Source organism: Neomonachus schauinslandi, chromosome 2 (assembly GCF_002201575.2).
Source record: "Neomonachus schauinslandi chromosome 2, ASM220157v2, whole genome shotgun sequence".
NCBI classification, from domain to species: Eukaryota; Metazoa; Chordata; class Mammalia; order Carnivora; family Phocidae; genus Neomonachus; species Neomonachus schauinslandi.
In genome coordinates this window covers 15,147,200-15,165,564 of record NC_058404.1, presented here as the reverse complement: position 1 = coordinate 15,165,564, position 18,365 = coordinate 15,147,200, and the positions used below count along the sequence as shown (strand labels likewise).

General features: G+C 43.0%; 1 protein-coding gene across 1 annotated transcript in view; it reads right to left on the bottom strand.

The window, feature by feature from the left end:
* Positions 1–2,089: 2,089 nt before the first annotated feature.
* Positions 2,090–18,365, bottom strand: part of STOX2 (storkhead box 2) — a 100,279-nt gene continuing 84,003 nt past the window's right edge. Inside the window, exons 2-4 of the mRNA XM_044911686.1 lie at positions 17,418–17,570; positions 8,585–10,850; positions 2,090–2,686 (exon numbers count right to left, since the gene is read on the bottom strand). Of these exons, the coding sequence (XP_044767621.1) occupies positions 2,491–2,686; positions 8,585–10,850; positions 17,418–17,570 (2,615 nt within the window). The 3' untranslated portion in view covers positions 2,090–2,490. The remainder of the gene's footprint in view (positions 2,687–8,584; positions 10,851–17,417; positions 17,571–18,365) is intronic.

The window sequence follows — 18,365 nt, the reverse complement described above, 5'->3', positions numbered from 1 at the left end:
GCCTCCCCCATCCACGACTCCTGTTAGATGCAGACGGGGACATTTCCACACGGAACGTCTGCTTACATCGTAGCATCTTTAAAGCCCATCTTCTCTACGCTAATGGCTCCAGGTCTAAGGGAGTTTTTGTTGTTGTTTTTAAAATAGTGTACCCCATAGCATCAGGCAAATACTATACACATTTTATTTGAATCATGTCTTCTGTAAACCTGTATCGTGTGAAATATTGATAGATTCCTATTTTAAAGCTTCTCTTAAAGGTAACGCTTTCCTTTCCTGTCCACACAGCGTTTGATTATTATAATGGCTACTTTCAAGAGGATCAACGAGAGGCTGATGTATTGTTTCAATGGTTACATTATTTATGAACTGATGGTATGATTCAACACTTGAGAGCAGGTTTTTTTGGAAAAAAAAGGAATTTAGCCAGAAGAATTTAGTAACCGTATGGTATATAACTCCCCAAGGAAATAGACTGTGTGTATAGTCTATTAGATAGATTATCATTCCTCCTGGACATATTTAAGCAATGAGACAAATAGTGCATTTCTGGGCAATCAGGGCATGCCTTGGAGGAAATAAGGCATGAGATTGAAAGCCAACTGACTTAAGCATTTTAGTGGTATGGGGGTTTACCAAGAAATGTGCTTACGTTTCATTATAAGCACCCAAAAAGGAATCTAGACTAAACTTGATGAGTCCAGTTTGACCTAATACAACTTCCAAATATCTGAAAAGCATGAGAGAGTATCCATATGTTTCAAGAATCGGTCCAGCTATGTATAGGAGTGCATTCTTTAAACAGATCCCTAGTGATTGAACCTAATACTGAAGCAGAAATGTTTCACACGTTTTATGCCAATTACTGAAGTCGGAGGTGGGAAGATTTTAGATTTATTTTTGGATATATATTTTATGGTTATATGGCTCACACGCCACGAAACTAAACTTTTGGTCAGACCATTTACTTGTGTCATATGTAACCCTTCTGCAAATAATTTTTCATTATCTACACATTTAGTCCATTGTTCTCACAGAATAAAATGGGGAACTTTGAAATGTCTCTCTTCCGTAAAGTTGAAGCTCGATTATTTGTAATCCCTTTGCTGCGGAGTCTTCTTTGTATTAAATAAGACATTGTAAACCAAAGCAAAATGTTAACAAACCATTTTGAAGTAAGTTGGGCTAGTAACTATACATCCACCTAAAAATGCCTCCTGAAATTGGTTACAAAGTATCTGTAAACATTACTCTGGCATAGTTCATGTATGCATATTTGTTACTCTGATAAATTTTAGGGGAGTACAAGTTCCGATTATACCATACTTGCAGAATGAGCACATTCTGTTGGTAATTACATGGGCACATGTATATTTCTAATCAAAAATTATTTTAAACTTTTCTCTATAGAGATCTTTCCAGGAATAAAAGGCCTGAAGTTCAACTCTCCCTAACTTTGCTCTTTCCTATAACCACTAAAAATGATCTCCCATAGCCTAATTTAGGCATTCTATTTAAAACTACATAAAATAGATTAATGTCCTTCCATTAGAAAGAATAACATCCCCAGGCCATACTCTTCATTTGTATCACAAAGAACATTTTGCTTTTAAACAAATTAATTATCGTATCTATTATAGTAAGATAGGATCATCATAAGTATCACAAGGAGGAAATTATCTTCCTTAAATATTTGATTGACAGCTTTAGAGTCCACATTTCCCTCTTCCATCCCTTAGTGCTGTGTCCCAGCCAGGCTGGGGATCTCCTTCTTTCGTCCACTTCAGAATCAAAGGCCTATATTCCTGTTTGTGATTATGGAAGGTTAAAAATCAGACAAGCATCTGTAACACTTAAAAACAAAATCCTGAAAACAAACACTCCCAGAATTTCGATCACGACCCCTTCTGACACATTTCCACGGGCTCCTGCAAAATCGTGTCACGAAAACTCACAGTGAGAAATGACTGGTGCATAAACAATTCACACACAAAGGGCTGGGGTCCCTTCTGGTCAGTTTGACATTGATTTCCCTTAAGGTGGACCCTGGTATTTGACATTTTGGGGTGGCTTACTTTTTTTGGGGGGGGGGAAGTGTCAAGGATCAGTTCTGTGGCACCCTCTGACCACAGACTGGGAGCAACACGTATCTGTGGCATTTAAAAATGGAATTGGCAACTTCATGACATTGGAATGCATATCACACTTACAGTGTCTAGACTTTCCTATGTGTGCTCAGTTACAAGTAGTGAAGCAAAAGTATACATATCACCCCTACTGCTATTCGGTTGCTACAGAGCCATAAATGTGAAAAGCAATACTCTGAAATAAAGATTTTTGTTTTTTGCCCTAGCCTACTTAGCAGCACAGTTTAAGTAAACACAAAAACTGTGGTCGAGATGCTTGTCTTTCCCAAGATGTAAACATCAGTCCCAGTGTCGTAAACTTGGCTGTATCGAATGAGACAGGAGATCTGAGGCAGAACGACTGTCACACGCTAGTAACAGAAGCTTGCAAGCAGTTGGAAGGTTTCTGTAGTTTCTCAGCTTCGCTGGTTGCGGGGTCCGTACTTGCTCGGAAGTTGAAGGCCGGGCCAGCTCCACCGTGGACCGGGCTCAAGGTAGCGTTCTGACGACGGTTACTTTCAACAATGCTTGACGTGTTGGAAGCCAGGCTCTCCCGAGTGCTAAAAGAGTAAAAAGGGTTTGTTTTGTTTTGTTTTAAACATAAATAATTATCTCTTGAGCCCCAGAGGAAGAGCAAATGATGTAGTTAATGGATTTCCTCTGTTGGCTCATGATGTCATATATACACTACCTCACACTGATTATTCACATATGCTCTTCCAATGTGGGCTCCAGAAGTTTCACACACGCTATAATCAGTGGCACCCTGAATAATGGGTTTTCATCCAGCTAGATGCACTGTAAATGTTTTCTCCTTCTTTCCCCATTCAAGGAAACTGCTTCCAAATTTGGTGTGATAGATAGCTATCGTGTTCATTTTAGAAAAGAATCCTCTTAAATACACATATGCGATGATTTCATTTCAGGCTGGAAATTCACTGAATAAATGAATAAACTCAGTTTTGCCCCTAATGATTCTGTTTTCATTCCTGATTAGCAGATTTTGACTTTGGTGGACTTCAAGCATGCCACTAGCTAATTTGCCACCCTGATGGGAATAAAATTCTTCTTAAAAGGCTTTGCACCTCTGTTTCAAATTGTAACACTTTCATGGAAATACATTTTATTTTCAGATAAGGAATCTTAGATTTGCCCCATTTGTGAAGTTTACATCCCCTCCCCCGACTTTGGTAGCAGTATTTTATTTTTCAAGGATTCTTATAGAAGTGATTTAAAGGCTTTGGTATTTCTACTTCTCTTTTAATTTTCCTAAGTTAGAAACTCTTGAATTTGTTTTATGGCCCCAAGAGATTCAGAATATTCACATTTTAAATGTGTAGGGCAAAAGCAGAAGTAAGGTTACTTGGCCTGATTGATAGGAACTGAACAGGTTCTATGTTCAAAGTCCTCAAAGTGGGAATAAAAAACTGAGTTTACAAAGAGATTGAAGAAATCACAATGATGCTCAAAACATCCATTCACCCGACTGGGCAGATTCAGAGTTTAGCAAATATTCTCTGAGAGCTGGCCCCCCCCCATCACTGATTTAAGCCTGCTGAAACTAGTCAGCAGGTCAGATTACTGCAGTGGACATCCTCACCACCTCTCTTTCATTCTCATACTAAATTAAGAGCAATTCTGTCTGAACCCCACACAGGCTTTTCCCGCTTTCGGAGTGTAGGGTGTTCTTATGAAATCTTTCCTAAGCCTAAATGTCAGAAAGAGTATACACGTGCTTTCCAAACGTTCGCCATTAATGTCTCCTCGATTTTATGAAAGACCTACATTAGTACCTGTTTTTGCTAACTGAAAGAAATCCGAAGGTTTTCGCTTTCACGAAGAAAGCTGTTACTAATGTAGGGTCTTTCGTTAAAGTGAAAGGATGTTAACACAAAGTTTCGGAAAGCGAGGGATGCCTGTACTTTGGCTGCACTTCCTAGATAGTGGATTGTTTCAACCTAACCTTTGTGGCTCTGAGTTTGTTTCTCATCAAGGAGCCAAGAGGTAATTGTTTAAAAGGAAGTTTATTCATCGACTACCAAAAAGACAACCGAATCTTTCTTGACTGCAAAGAGCACCTCCAGAAGGTTAATACATTTACAGAAATAAGTTAAGTTCTGGGGCACCTGGGTGGCTCAGATGGTTAAGCATCTGCCTTCGGCTCAGGTCATGATCCCAGAGTCCTGGGATCGAGCCCCGCATCGGGCTCCCTGCTCAGCGGGAAGCCTGCTTCTCCCTCTCCCTCTACTGTTCCCCCTGCTTGTGCTCTCTCGCTCTCTATGTCGAATAAATAAATAAAATCTTAAAAAAAAAAAAAAAGAAATAAGTTAGGTTCTTTCATTGTGCTTACGGTAGATCTGAGCATACCTAAAGAATACCCCAGAACATCATCACTAAAGCGATGTTAAGTGCTAGACTCACCTACTTACCTGCCTTACACCTTCCCTAAGAAAATTCACCAGTGGCTTGCCAGCACCATAGCTGAGGCACAGGGTCAGGCGCAGGAAGGAAGAAGGGCAATCAACATGTAGAACCCCAAAGATTTCGTGACACGTTCCTTCGGTTTCACTCTTAATTGTGATAGTAACTTTTTACAGTATTTGATTTCCCCATCTCTAAAATGATGAGAGTTATGGGATTTACCTACTCATAGAGTGATTGTGAAGAAATAAGCGTCAATGAATCTGTACACTAAAAAGCTAGATACATTCTAATTATTTCAGATGCACATCTGGCATCTAATGAATGAAGGAGCTACTATGAGTTGGTTTCAGAATCCATCCGTTACTATTGGCACCTTTTCTATGGAAAAATGCATTTTAAGGTCTTAAGCCCTCTTAACCTTTGAAACTAGTCTTGAGGCACAGGCTTCACACTCATCAGGTACCCGCTGTCTGCCAGGCACTGTGCACACACATCACAGCAAAAGATCATCTAAGGGGGCGCCTGGGTGGCTCAGTCGTTAAGCGTCTGCCTTCAGCTCAGGTCATGATCCCAGCATCCTGGGATCAAGCCCCGCATCAGGCTCTCTGCTCAGCGGGAAGCCTGCTTCTCCCTCTCCCACTCCCCCTGCTTGTGTTCCCTCTTTCGCTGTGTTTCTCTCTGTCAAATAAAAAAAAAAAAAGATCATCTAAGTTGGGAGCTGTCTGTGCTCTAAGATGCCTCTGACCACCTTTGGCCAGAGTCATCATAGTGATAAAGATATACAGTACTCCAGTTTCTCCAAAGGATATATTTCGTTACTGCTGTAATAATAAGTGCAGGGTGCGACACTCATAACGAGGGTTCTGGGTGTGATGATGAAAAAGCTAATGGAGACAGAGCATTAGCAATAAAAATGGTCCTCCAGTTTAAAAGTGCTTAACCTTCTTGAAAAAGAAACCCAATGGAGTGCAACCTTAACAATAAGATGTCAAGATTTTATAAGGAGAAGAAGTGAACGGAGCAGGTGTGCGGCTCATCCTCCTGGATGCGTGTGTTTCCCTCGGCCCCGCGCTCTGACAGCACATGCTCGCGCCCTACACGAAGCAGACACATTCCTGGCAGTTTTGCTACCTCGGGTTTTCACACTGCGTTTGTCAACCAGTTTTGGGCCTCAGATTTGGAATCGCAGGTTTTTCAGGTCAAGAACTTTCGTGTTCAATATTAGATCTCATAGCATAGTTGAAACTTTTACCTTTTTTCCTTCTCAAAACCCTTTAGGTCCCAACGAAAGGGACTGAAGAATTTTGAGAATGTGGCTGAACATGACTTCTGAGCCAGCACGGAAAGCTGGGAGTGTGGAGATCACCTTTCTTGGTCTTTGTTGTTGTAACTGGATCTTAGTTGCTCAGTGGAATATGTACTGAAAGACTCAAATAAGTGGCCCACTTAAAGTTTCTGTATCTCGAGGCAGTGGAGAAGTATCAGCCTGATAATGCTATTTGGCTAAAATACTCCTCATGCTGGAGAATAAAACTCCCTATAATGCAAATATTTTCCTTCATAGACCATTCTCACGCATCAGAAAACAACTTAGTCAATTAACTGAGGTGTACCGAAAATACAGTTTAAAAACAGTTGGGACTTGGGCGCCTGGGTGGCTCAGTTGGTTAAGCGACTGCCTTCGGCTCAGGTCATGATCCTGGAGTCCCGGGATCGAGTCCCGCATCGGGCTCCCTGCTCAGCAGGGAGTCTGCTTCTCCCTCTCCCGCTCCCCCCTCTTGTGCTCTTTCTCTCTCTCACTCTCTCTCTCAAATAAATAAATAAAATCTTTAAAAAAAAAAAAAAACAGTTGGGACCTAATTTCTAGCCAAAGAATAGTAAATATGAAAAGGGCAAAATTAGGAATTGTTCTGCAGATGATCTAACTGCATGAAATTTATGGGCAATCTATCTTTTCCTATAGAGGAAACTCTACCTAACAGTAGTGGACAGACACGTAGCTAAATGTGAGACAGTTGTCTCCTCAGAACGATCTTACCTCTTACCATGACAAAGCGTTTAACCTTAAGTACCTTATTAAACAAATGAAAATAAACTTACTTCAAGAAATAATCTCATTCATAAATTCTATATTCTGCAGCCTGACTTTAGAGATAAAACTACATTCTGTGGCAGGACAGGGTCAACTATTTCATGAGTATTTGTGTTTATTTGTCCCCCAAACCAACAAAAAAACTTTCAATATCATGCGGTGGTAGGTTGTTGAGTTAGAACCCATTAAACTACTCTCGTCTTTGTAGCAATTATGTCTGGAGGACCGCAACCTTCCCTTTGTGGAGGGTATAGGGGCCAAGAGGGCACAGTGCAAGGTCAGAAACTAGTTGTACTAGGCAGGCAGAGTCTATATAATAAGACAGTTGAGCATAAGATACAGGCAGGTAAACCACACCTTCCATAAACGATGATTTTGAACGTCTACCATCAATTACAGACCTTCAATTATGCCTCTCTGGTATCCACTGTTAGAAATTTAAGAGGAAAAAAAAAAAAAGAGCAGAAGCGGGAAATAGAAAGAAAAGGATACACAAAATAATTGGTAAATAAATTAAGATTTGATTTATGATTTAAAAAATACCTAGTGGAAGTTATTTTGTAGAAAAGTCACTTAGTAGGTAGGCTAATAGTTTTTGGACTGAGTGCCATAGCTCCCTGAGGTTAGTTAGGACTCCTTGAGGGACTGGCAGAGGAGACATGGGGCTCCTGGCCTCACACCCATTTTAACCAGAGCACCATTTCTGTGATTTGTTTAGACATTAGACTTCCACACATGTGTTAACTTGGAAAAAAAGGTTACATGGCAAAAATAATCATCATCATAATAAAAAACTAGCCCTTTAAGAAATAACAAAGGTCTAATATGATTCCCAAGTCTGATTTGGGGATGTTCTGTCCCCAAATTATCCAGAGATAAAGTGAAATGATCACAACAGAACTAAGTTTCATTATTAATAATTAAAATATATGAAGTATATAATCCTATCTGGGTACTTGTTAAAATTATCAATACTGTAGAATCTTGGGAATCGCAGCTAATGAGAAATGTCCACCTCTCAGTAGTATTTCTGCATCTCAGAGTCACCAATCTGGAGTAGAATTTAGAAGGAGAATTAGGTCCCAAGTTGCCCTTTGAGGAGAAGGAAGAGTTAAGGAGAAAAAAAAAAGGAAGTTGGATAGACTCTTTTGCTTTCTTAACCCCCGAACCACTTCAGTGTGCTGGATATGACCGTTAGGCATTGCACACCCTCTGCTGTTAACCCTTTGCTGAATTACCAGCTATGATTCGAGTGCCTTAATATTAGGGTTGTATCAATTCTGCAGGAGAGAGAAAAGTGTGGGCACGTGCTTTGATCTAAGGGAACACAGGCCCCTCACGACTCTGTGAGAGACACAAGGTTCTATTTCTCTGCGGATGTGAAGTGTATGAGCAAGGTCGGGGAGGGAGTGCACAGAGTCGACATTGCAATGGCAACTAGCATCTCGATCCCCCGGAAAGGTGTTGAGATCTGCTATTCCCACTAGAAGGACCCCGTCCTTGAGTCAATCAATTTATACCCAAGCCCTACCCAACCCCCAATTGACTGCTGACCACTCATTCTACTCAAAAAATTACTATTTTTGAGGACCTAAAAAAAAAACCCCTTCTTTTATCAGCACGGTGGCAATATAAACACAGAAGAAAAATCCTGGAAAATGTTGGTCCTAGTTAGATTGGCCTGATGCAAGTGTGAGGGAGGGAGCCAACCCACCAGTCCAGATTGGGGATCTCTACAGCTGCAGAAACATTTGTTTCAATTCCTGAAAAAGAAGTCAGAAACAGGTTGTTAACAGCGCAACTCACACAACCCTTCACCCGCATTCACAGAATTAAAACTGAAATCAGAAACTTTTCAAGTTATCTGTATAAAGCCCCAGGCCCTGACAGGTGTGTGCATGTGCGTGTGTGTGTGTGCACACGTGGAGATGCCTCTCCCTACCGTGGGGAGTTGAATCCACTGTCCACAGTGATGCTGCTACTGTCCATGCTGTCGAGGCGTGCCGAATGGGTGGCTCTCTGGTTGCTGCTACTGTCGGTTTCTTTTGGGGCAAGGAGGGTGAGGTTCTTCTCGAATTTCCTCTGTAAGTCTCTTTCCTTCTCCCTCTCAAGGAGCCACTGCATGGTGCCTACATCATCTCTGTTTTTTTCCTCCTCCGTGTTTTTGTTTGCCCCTTCCTCGGAGTCGTCATCATCGGAGACATTGTAATAGTCAAAAGAGGCTTCCTGGTTCCCCCCTGACTCCTGCTGACGCTGGGAACCAGGCACGGCTGGTGCCACCGAGGTCCCCAGGGGCGGCTCCAGTTTCTCACATCGGCCCGGCAGTGTGTCGGCAGGTGTCTTCGGGAGAGATTTGAGGAGGGACAGGCTCGATTTGTGATAGCTGTTTACAGACAAGGTGCTGTGGAGAGGTTTGAACAGTGTGTCCTTGCTGAATATCTCTTTCCTCTTGTCCAGGCTGCTGGGCTCCGCACTGTGGTGCTGGACAAGGCGTCCATTGGCAATCCCTTCAGCCACTGCGCCAGAAGTGGCTGGGCCTCCGCCTGGCCCTTTTGGTGACTCCTCCTTGTGCCCTATAGGCTCTCTGGAAGAATGTGGGGCCTGCCTATCAGACAGCGGCAGTTTTTTCACCCCTTCCGCCAGAGTCAGAGTGTCATGATCCTCTTTGTTCTTTCCCAGAGGCGATGGCACCGTGAGGACTGTCTCACTGGACGTGTTGCACTGGAAATAGTCATCTGTAGCTGTTTTTGTTGGACAGGAGTTGAGCTCCCCATAGGATGGCAAACTCTCAGGTGGTCTGCCTGGCTCCAAAAGGCTACACGCACTGGAAGGCTCCTTGCTGCCACCGACTATTTCCGGAATACACACCTCTTTATAGCTTGTGGACGAAACATGGGCCCTTTGATGGCCAATTGTTTGCGCGGGCCTTAAAGTACTGTCGTCAATGTAGGACTGGCTGGGGGTTTGGTCATCTTGGCTACAGCCTTCAGCCAGGTCTTCAGGTGTCCCCAGAGAAGAAGCACCCAGAGGGCCCTTCGAGTTATCCATCGATCTGGATCTCTCCTTGGCTTTGCTGGATCTCTCATTCCTGGACCTTCGGTCCTGGGTATGGCTGTGGCTTCGGTGCACTTTTGAGTGGGAGCTTCCCCTGGAAGGCTCAGGAAAAGGCATCTCAGTTCTCCTTTTGGCCAGTTCCCCAGACACATCCCATTCTGGTGTCATGGGGAAATGAGACTCAATCACGTTCGTGTTGCTATGCATGATGAAGTTATCTCCTTTGTGTTCAATGATGAAGCAGCCTTCCCTGGGTGCCCTGGTAAGAGGATCACAAAAGTCATACTCTCTGTCACCTGGGATATCCAGATGAGAACCATCCGAAGGGTCTCCTTTAGACACTCGTGTCTTGCTGTGTGACCGAGATTTTCCGTGGGACTTTCGATGAGTCCTACTCTTTTTACTTCTTCCACTGTGATGGGCAGAAGACCCAGCTTTACTCCGATGCGCTTTTTCTTCTTCAAGTTTCTTCATTAGTGCAGTGTGCCTCATGACATTTTCCACGGTCAAGTCCGGGTTAATCCGCCTAATGATTTCCATTTCCACTTCCCTAGGGATAGTAGTTGGTGTGTCTTCATCGCGCAAGGGCCACTCCTCAGGAGGAAACTGGGCAGAGAAATTGGCTAGCTGTTTGGTCTTATCTTTTTTAAAACTTAGCCGGAATAACTTTAGCCCAAATTTTTTGGACTGCTTTTCACTATCTTTAGGTTTTGAGAGAGTTTCTGTCTTATAAGAAAAGTTTACAGTACTTTTGCTCTTTTCAGTGGGTGGCACCTGGCATAGTGAAGGAGGGCAATAGGGGTCTTTGCAGTCCTTGGCAGGTTTCCTCTGCAGAGTGGAAGCATGCATGCTGTGCATGTCTTCTCTGCAGCAGTGGCAAGAGTCGCAGTGGTTTCTGGGCAATGTTCTTTCCCTGACGCAGCCTGAGGCAGAGGGCGTTATGGTTCCGGGTTGTGGAGAGGTACACTGAGACCTGTCAGGTATCCTCTCGTCCAAATGGTACCATTTACTGTTAGTTCTTATGAGAGAAGGAGTAATGAAATAAGTCTGTGGGGTCACGATGAAATAGCCATCCGGAGTTGGGTAGATCTTCCTCTCCCGTACCAACGTGTTCAGCGTGTGCCGTAGGATTTCTTGGCTTGGGGTGGGAACACCTAAAACCAAAGGAACATAGACTCATGAGAATGTAGAGGGAACTTGTTGCTGGTTCCTGATTTCTCAGAATCTACTACGGACTGAATGTTTGAACCCCCGCCCCCAATATTCCTATGTGCAAATCCTAATCCCTGATGTGATGGTACCAGGAGGTAGGGCCTTTGGGAGGTGACTAAGTTTAGATGAGTTCCTGACGGTGGGGCCCTCAATGATGTGCCCTCAGAGGAAGAGGAAGAGACCAAAGCCCCCTCCCTCTGCCGTGTGAGGATGCAGCCGTCTTCAAGCCCTTAAGAGGGCCCTCACCAGACACCAAATCTGCAGGTGCCTTGATCTCAGAGCTCCCAGCCTTCCTGGACTACGAGAAATAAATGTCTGTTGCTTCAGCCCCCCCAGTCTATGGGATTTTGTTCCAGCAGCCCAACCTAAGACAAAATCCTATGAATTTTGCCAAGCTTCCGAGTATTACCACATGGCAAGTCCGCAGGACTCGGAGGTGTTCAGGAGGAGAGATGGAAGCCAGGTGCAGTGAGATTGATACTTGTCACGAGGCCTTTACTGAACTGAGCCATCAAAGACAGAGTAAAGGAGGGGAAAATGAAAAATGTTTTACATGATGTAATAATATACATTTACAAAAAAGCCTTTCTCGATACAAAAAAACTAGGGCAACTGGGATGAAATAGCTGTCTTGGCATTTGAAAACAAACAGGACACATACAGAAGCTACCATATACACTGGAAGCTACTTTATACACTCATTTTTCAAGACTAAGCTTACTCAATAAACTTAATTTTGTAAGTTACATAAAAGGGCAGTTAGACTTGACCATGGCTCATGATGCACCCAGAGCCCAGAGCCACACTGCTAGATTCAAACTCCAGCTCCATCACTATTAGCTGGTGGTAGTGGTGGAATTATGCAACCTCCCCTGCCCACACCATTCCTGTGTTTAAACCTAATGCCCCAAACCTCAGAATGTGACCGTGTTTGGAGACAGGGTCTTTATAAACAAGTTAAAATGAGGTCATCAGGGTGGGCTCTACTCCAACATGACCAATGTCCTTCTACAAAGGGGAAATTGGGCAGAAGGACATGCACAGAGAGAAGACAATGTGAAGAAACATTGGTAGAAAATGTCCATCCATCAGCCAAGGAGCGTGGTCTGGAGCAGTTTCTTCCCTCACAGACCTTGGAAGGAACAGCCAACTGTACTAATACCTTGATTTTGTAGTTCTAGCCTCCTGAACTGATGTTTGTTTGTTTAAGCCCCCTGTACTTTGTTAGGGCTGTGCTAGAAAACTAATACAGCTGGTATCGCCTTAGGCAACTTAACTAACCTCTCTGAGCCTCTGTTCACGGCCATCAGAATGAGGATAAGAGCAGGTACCCTCATAGGGTAGTTGTGAGTTTAACTGCGTTTCATGTATGCAGAACAGTGCCTGACATATAGTAGGGTCTATAAGCATTAGCTATCAATCATCTCAACTTTGGGGCAGGACCCATGGAAGCCAGATTACCTTCAGAGAACACCGTGTAGCCACCTAGAACAGCAGGGTAAACTAAGTTTAGGCTTCCACAATCCTTCCAAAACTACAAAAGTGGGATATGAAAGCATGAGTAATGGCCTGGGAGAGCATCCACGAATGCAATGTGACCTGCCCATCCATCCATGTTACCATCTTCAGAAGCCATCCTTGGTGACCAAGGTGGAAAAGGCAACATTGCTTATGAATAATGTACTGTTTAGTATAATTATTTAATTTTTGCGCTGCATGGTTTCCCTTTAGTCTAGGGCTCTGCTCTTGAGAGATGTACACTGGCGTTTACTCAAATGGCTTCCAGGCTGGTATAATAAAAAATTTTAAAAAAAATTTTATGATAGTTTCTGCACAAAATGAACTCCATGTGAATTAATGATACAACCCAAACCATATATATGAAATTCTTGAGTGCCGTCATAAAACAAAACATGCTTGCACCTAAGAGAAGCAACTTAAAAGAGCTTTTGTGCCTTACTCCCAACCAGGGCCTTTGGCTGAACAAGTTTGGTGGGGGGGGGGGCGGGGGGCACCACCACACAGACTACCACTCCCAAGATGAGACACTGTGCCCACTGCAGCCTCATGATGCCCACTGGGGTTGTGTGACAAAGCTGTGCAGGTGTCAAATCCATACCGAAAATGAACTGCATCTGACGTGGTAGCATGCTTGCAATCGCTATTGCAACAGACACAAGTTCTGCCAAAATAATGGTAAGGCTCATTTATAAGCATTCATAATTGACCCGTTGACTCTGCTGCTGTAATAAAGGAAAGCTGAGGTGTAATCCAGAAAAACAGCTAGTACTATAAACAGAATTTGCTGACTGTAGGCCTTTCAAGCGCCGATCATAGAAAACTTAGGAACCTATACAAAATCATGACCTCAGTGTCATCATGTTTACTTACCATTAAGAATAGGTGCTCGGATTGTTCCCAAAGGAAGGAATAAGAACGAGTTTCCAAAAAGAATTTACATCCAAAGTTTTCACGTCTTGAATTTGAAGTTTGTCAGTCCAATAATGCTTAATTTGAAAAAACCAAACGAGAAACATTCCCTGTCCAATCCCCTTTCCACAATTCTACCTGTGGTTTTTCAAAGCTTTAACTGCGAGTCACTGATACTTAGGATGATCATTTTATTACGAAGCCTCTGTCAAATGACTGGTATTTTCAGTTGTCTGTGAAATGCAGACTCGCACAAGAAATCTGCAGGGCTCGCCTGGGAAAGAGATGGCTGTTTTCAGTGTTTGCACATTCCACCACTACCAGATCCTAGTCCCCAAATTCACCACAAATTTGGATTTTGAGGGCTTAAAGAACAAAGATAAGCTTTATATCCAAATAGAGCTGAAAGCTGACTTCTCTCCTTTTCCATACCTTTACAACTTTCCAAAGCAAAAACAGATATCTAAGAACACTGCATGTCAACGGGGTGCTACTTAGACTTCTAGGATCTCTTTCATCCCGCAAATCCGACAACTGTCGGAACAGAGAGCACATGCACACATTCTATATGTTAACCACTTTGGATGGAAACTTTCAGTCAGCTTCTTTGGATTATTTCTTCTCGCATGTAAAGAACACTGGCTGAGGGAGAATTCTGCAAGAACTGACGTAAAGGGGATGAGTTGGGAGATAGAACATGGGGTATATAATGTTAACATTCTCTAGCAAAATCGAAAGCTAACTTCAACCCCATTAGCAGCTCTTTCTCTGAGGGCCAGCTTTCCTCCTGGGAAGATCTGACTGTAATAATTCAACAAGTACCAGTCTGACTGAAATGATCATTCTGGATGGATGGATGACGAGTACTTACTTAAGCTGTGAAGCAAGTATTTCATTCTTTTTATACCTTAAAAAAATTATTGTTTCTGTAATAGAAACTGGTAGACAAAAGTTGTTTTCAAAAATTCAATCAATATAGAAAGGTGATAAAAGGGTTCACATTTCAGTATGTCAGACATTTCTACTAGAAGGCTTTTCACTAAAAAAACATTCTTTAGAATATGGATGTCCAAAACAGTAATAGAGGCCCAAATCTAGGCTATTCTTTTTATTTATAAATAGGCATTAAATATGAGAATTCAAATATTTTAATAATATTTGGTTAGACTTTAAAACTTTATTTTCAAAGAGTAAGCTATAAAAAAGTAAATAGTCTTACCTTAAGAAAACAAAATAAGCCCCATAACTATGATATTTAAATCCCTCCAGAGTTTTAGCACTGTCATTGAAAATACATTTTCAAATAGAATTTGAATTGTATTAAGTTTCTAAATTGTTTTGTTCTGAAGTACCTTAAATGCTAGCAAAAGAAAAGAAGGAAATCAAAGGAAAAAAAAGAAAAGAAAGGAGGAAGAGAGATAAGGAAGAAGGAAGACAAGCAGGGAAGAACCTCATTTTATGAAATACTAGTTTAAAATATGGAACTATTGCTGAACAAAGCTTTAAATCATTACTACCGTGCCCTAAACCAGTGGCTGGCAAGCCTTTTCTGTAAAGAGCCAGAAAGTAACTATTTTACTTTGTGAGCCATATGAGCCTCCCGGCTGCAACTACTCAGTTCTGTAACTGCAGCATAAACAGCCAAAGACAATACATAAACAAATAGGCAAGGCTGTGTTCCAATAAAACTTTATTTATAAGCACAAGCGGTGGGCCACACTTAGCCTGCAGCCATAGTTTGCCAATCCCTGCCCTAGACTCAGGTTTATGCAGTGCTCCTGCCACCTGAGGTTGACCAATGAGTCATCAGTGTCACAAAGATGAAAAAGGTTGAGTTAGCTCCTCTCAGTCCATCTGACAATAAGGCCTTGAGATTTGAGTTCATTTATCATAAAAGCTAGCAAAGCAGTTGTTAAGTACAGGTGACCTATGAATTTCTCTGCAAAGTATTCCAACTTAGTGATATTGTAATCAGCTGCTTGACAATTTACTATTTGATTTCGCTATTTTTCACAATTTACTGTTACATACTGGCCCTGTGTTCTTTCCATCCTCTATTTATAGCCCAGTAATGGGAGAGATGGAACCAATTTTGGAAAAGCTATGTGATCTCTCATGAAGCTACTTAAAAATAGAGGGATTTTAAAAGCTGCTGCGACGTTTGATGTCAGAAGTGGCTAACTGGGTATAAGGCTGCAAGAAGGGTCTTTCTTCACAAGGACATTACGTCTGTGAACGGCATCTGTCTCCTTAGATTGCTCTCACCTGGGACTCTGCTTACCTTACTACTGAAAGGAAAAGGGTTTGCCTGGAAGTTAACAAAGAAAGACCATCAGACAGTGAAGAATATTCAGAGATAACGTTAGAAAATTTAAAGCAATGTATAGGTTGCAAAGGTGGGTCCGTGTTAGAGTTTTTAAACAGTATACATAATTTCAAAACACATTAATTAGAAAATAGAAGAAGGGGGGCACCTGGGTGGCTCAGTTGGTTAAGCGACTGCCTTCAGCTCAGGTCATGATCCTGGAGTCCCGGGATCGAGTCCCGCATCGGGCTCCCTGCTCAGCGGGGAGTCTGCTTCTCCCTCTGACCCTCCCCCCTCTCATACTCTATCTCATTCTCTCTCTCAAATAAATAAATAAAATCTTAAAAAAAAAAAAAGAAAATAGAAGAAGGAGAAAAAAATCACCGGGAAAGAAATGTAAAGTTACTTTGGGGCAAAAGGAAAAGTGGGGAGACTCAATATGGTAGATGAATATTTAGTTTAGAAGTAGTCCTTCTGCCTACATTTTCCTACATCTCAACCTTGAGTTCAGCCAGGTTCGCTTTGGCCAATGAAATGTTAGCGGGTATGGTGTGACCAAAGGGCTGAAGAGCCCTTGGACAACTGGGCCTGTTCTCTTGTGTCTCTGTCATCCCAGAACAGGCCTCTGCTTGTCTCATTTTCCAAAGAGGATGGAGGACAGGTGGAGCAGAGCCACCTGGGCAGGTCCAGTCTGGATCAGCTGACTCCTGGGGAACCCAGGAGCTAAATAAATGTCCATTGTTGTATGCCACGGATGTGCTGATTGTAACCCGGCATTTTGGTAGTAAAAGCTAACGGCTACAGCCTCTAGTTTCTATTTACCAAGGTCTCTTCTACGTTGCATAAAACCTGTGTCAAGGGCTCATTTTTAATGTAAGCATAGATTGGAGTCCAAGCCAAGTTGGCCAACTGGTGGCCCAGTAATGTGTTTTCTTGGACTTGCATGTCACTGGCACCCATGTGTTAAAATGTACACACATACACAACACACACACACAACCAACTGCCAATAGGGAGGAAGGTCTACAGATTTCACATAAAATTGAAAGTCCAGATTCTCTTGAAAAAGTAGGAGATTTGCAACTCTGGCAGACTTCTACATTTTGGGGCGGGGGGTCAATACACCGGAGCTGAGTAGTGGGCCACCTCCCTCGAGATAGGGCATGCAGTCTTTAGCTCATCACTGTTCCCATGTCTCCTGAACTGGAGGCACCCAGTGCCAATCACGCAGCAGCTGGCCTATTGTCCTCTTTTACTAATATTTAAGAGAAAAGGAAACATTTTATTTTTTTCTTTCAAAATGGGATCTTAACTGATCTATCAAATATCAGATTATTAAAACTCATCAAGCCATGACACAAGCATGCAAGACCTGTTTATTTTTGACATTACTGTCTCTTTAGTGTAATCCCTTGGGACTAAAATTTTCTGACTTGCTCCCATGAATCATGATGTTCATGTCTTTAAAGCAGGTTATGGTGACGTTGAACAGAACCTTGGTAGTTTTTGCCAGAATTCTTCATGGATTCTGATTTAATGTCTTCTTCTCAGCGCCAACTTAAAAAGGATTGCAGTAAGACCCGAAGACGGCAAAGTATTTTTGCGGTAACAGAGGTGCCTTGGCTTTTAATTACAGAACTAAGAAAAGTTTCCGTCCCGTTTTGGCAAAGAATTTTTTTTCTATTACATTTAAATAAGAGGAATGGTCCGTGTGATGTCCTCGAGCAATGGAACACACACCCATCTGGAAAGTGCTACGTTCTTTTCCCGTTACCTGGGAAGCACGTGGTCAGGTGCTCCATCAGCGCCTCTTGGGTGACAGGTTTTCTGGCGGAGTTCATTGCCGAGATGGCCAAGCAAAGGATTTCCCCAAGTGGGATAAACTGAGATTGACTGATGGGAGACATGCTGATTGGTGACACATCACCTGCAGAAAGACAATTTTCAAGTAAGCAGTTCATTCAAAGACCCGGCCTTTCGTCTCACACGCACACCTCCACACACACACACACACACACACGCACACGTACGTGTCCCTTCCGTGACTCTTCCCTGACTCTTCCCTGTTCCCTGTATTAGGAATGGCATCAACTCTGAACGCGGAAGTTTGTTACGGCCACGGCCAATTCCACGCAGGTGGGAAGACGTCCACTGCAGAGTGGACGCTCCAACTGCCTCGACAAATAGAACCGGCCTTGCAAACCTGAGATCTCACTGAAGCAGACTTAACGACTGAAAGGCGTACAACACGAGACTGAAAGATGATCTCTGATTTTATTAACTTGGAGCTGGTTTATGTCATAACTGCCATTCCCATCGCGACAAATGCACTTGTGGAAACTTGAAGATTCATTCATTCCGATGTTGAGCGCTCTTTACGTGTCCCGCATCTGCTGGGGGCTTGGGATTTACTCAGGACAGGGTCATCTCCCCTCCCCTGGAAACATCTCTGCTCTCAAGGAGTTTCTACGTAAGTGGAGGAGACAGAGTTCACAGTTCACCAGAGAAGGCAGAACAACAGACAGCGAGGGCAGGGAGGGCAGGGTGGGGGTGCAGCAACCTGGGCGTGAGGGCGGGGCTTAGACGCAGGAAGTGGGAGGTTTCCCCACAGATGTGCAGCCTGAATCCAGGGCTGAAGTAGGAGTGCGCCTGCTGGCTGGAGGTGTGGGGGGTGGTAGGACGTGTAAGCAGATGTTTTCTGGGGAGTAGCAGAGAAAGGGCA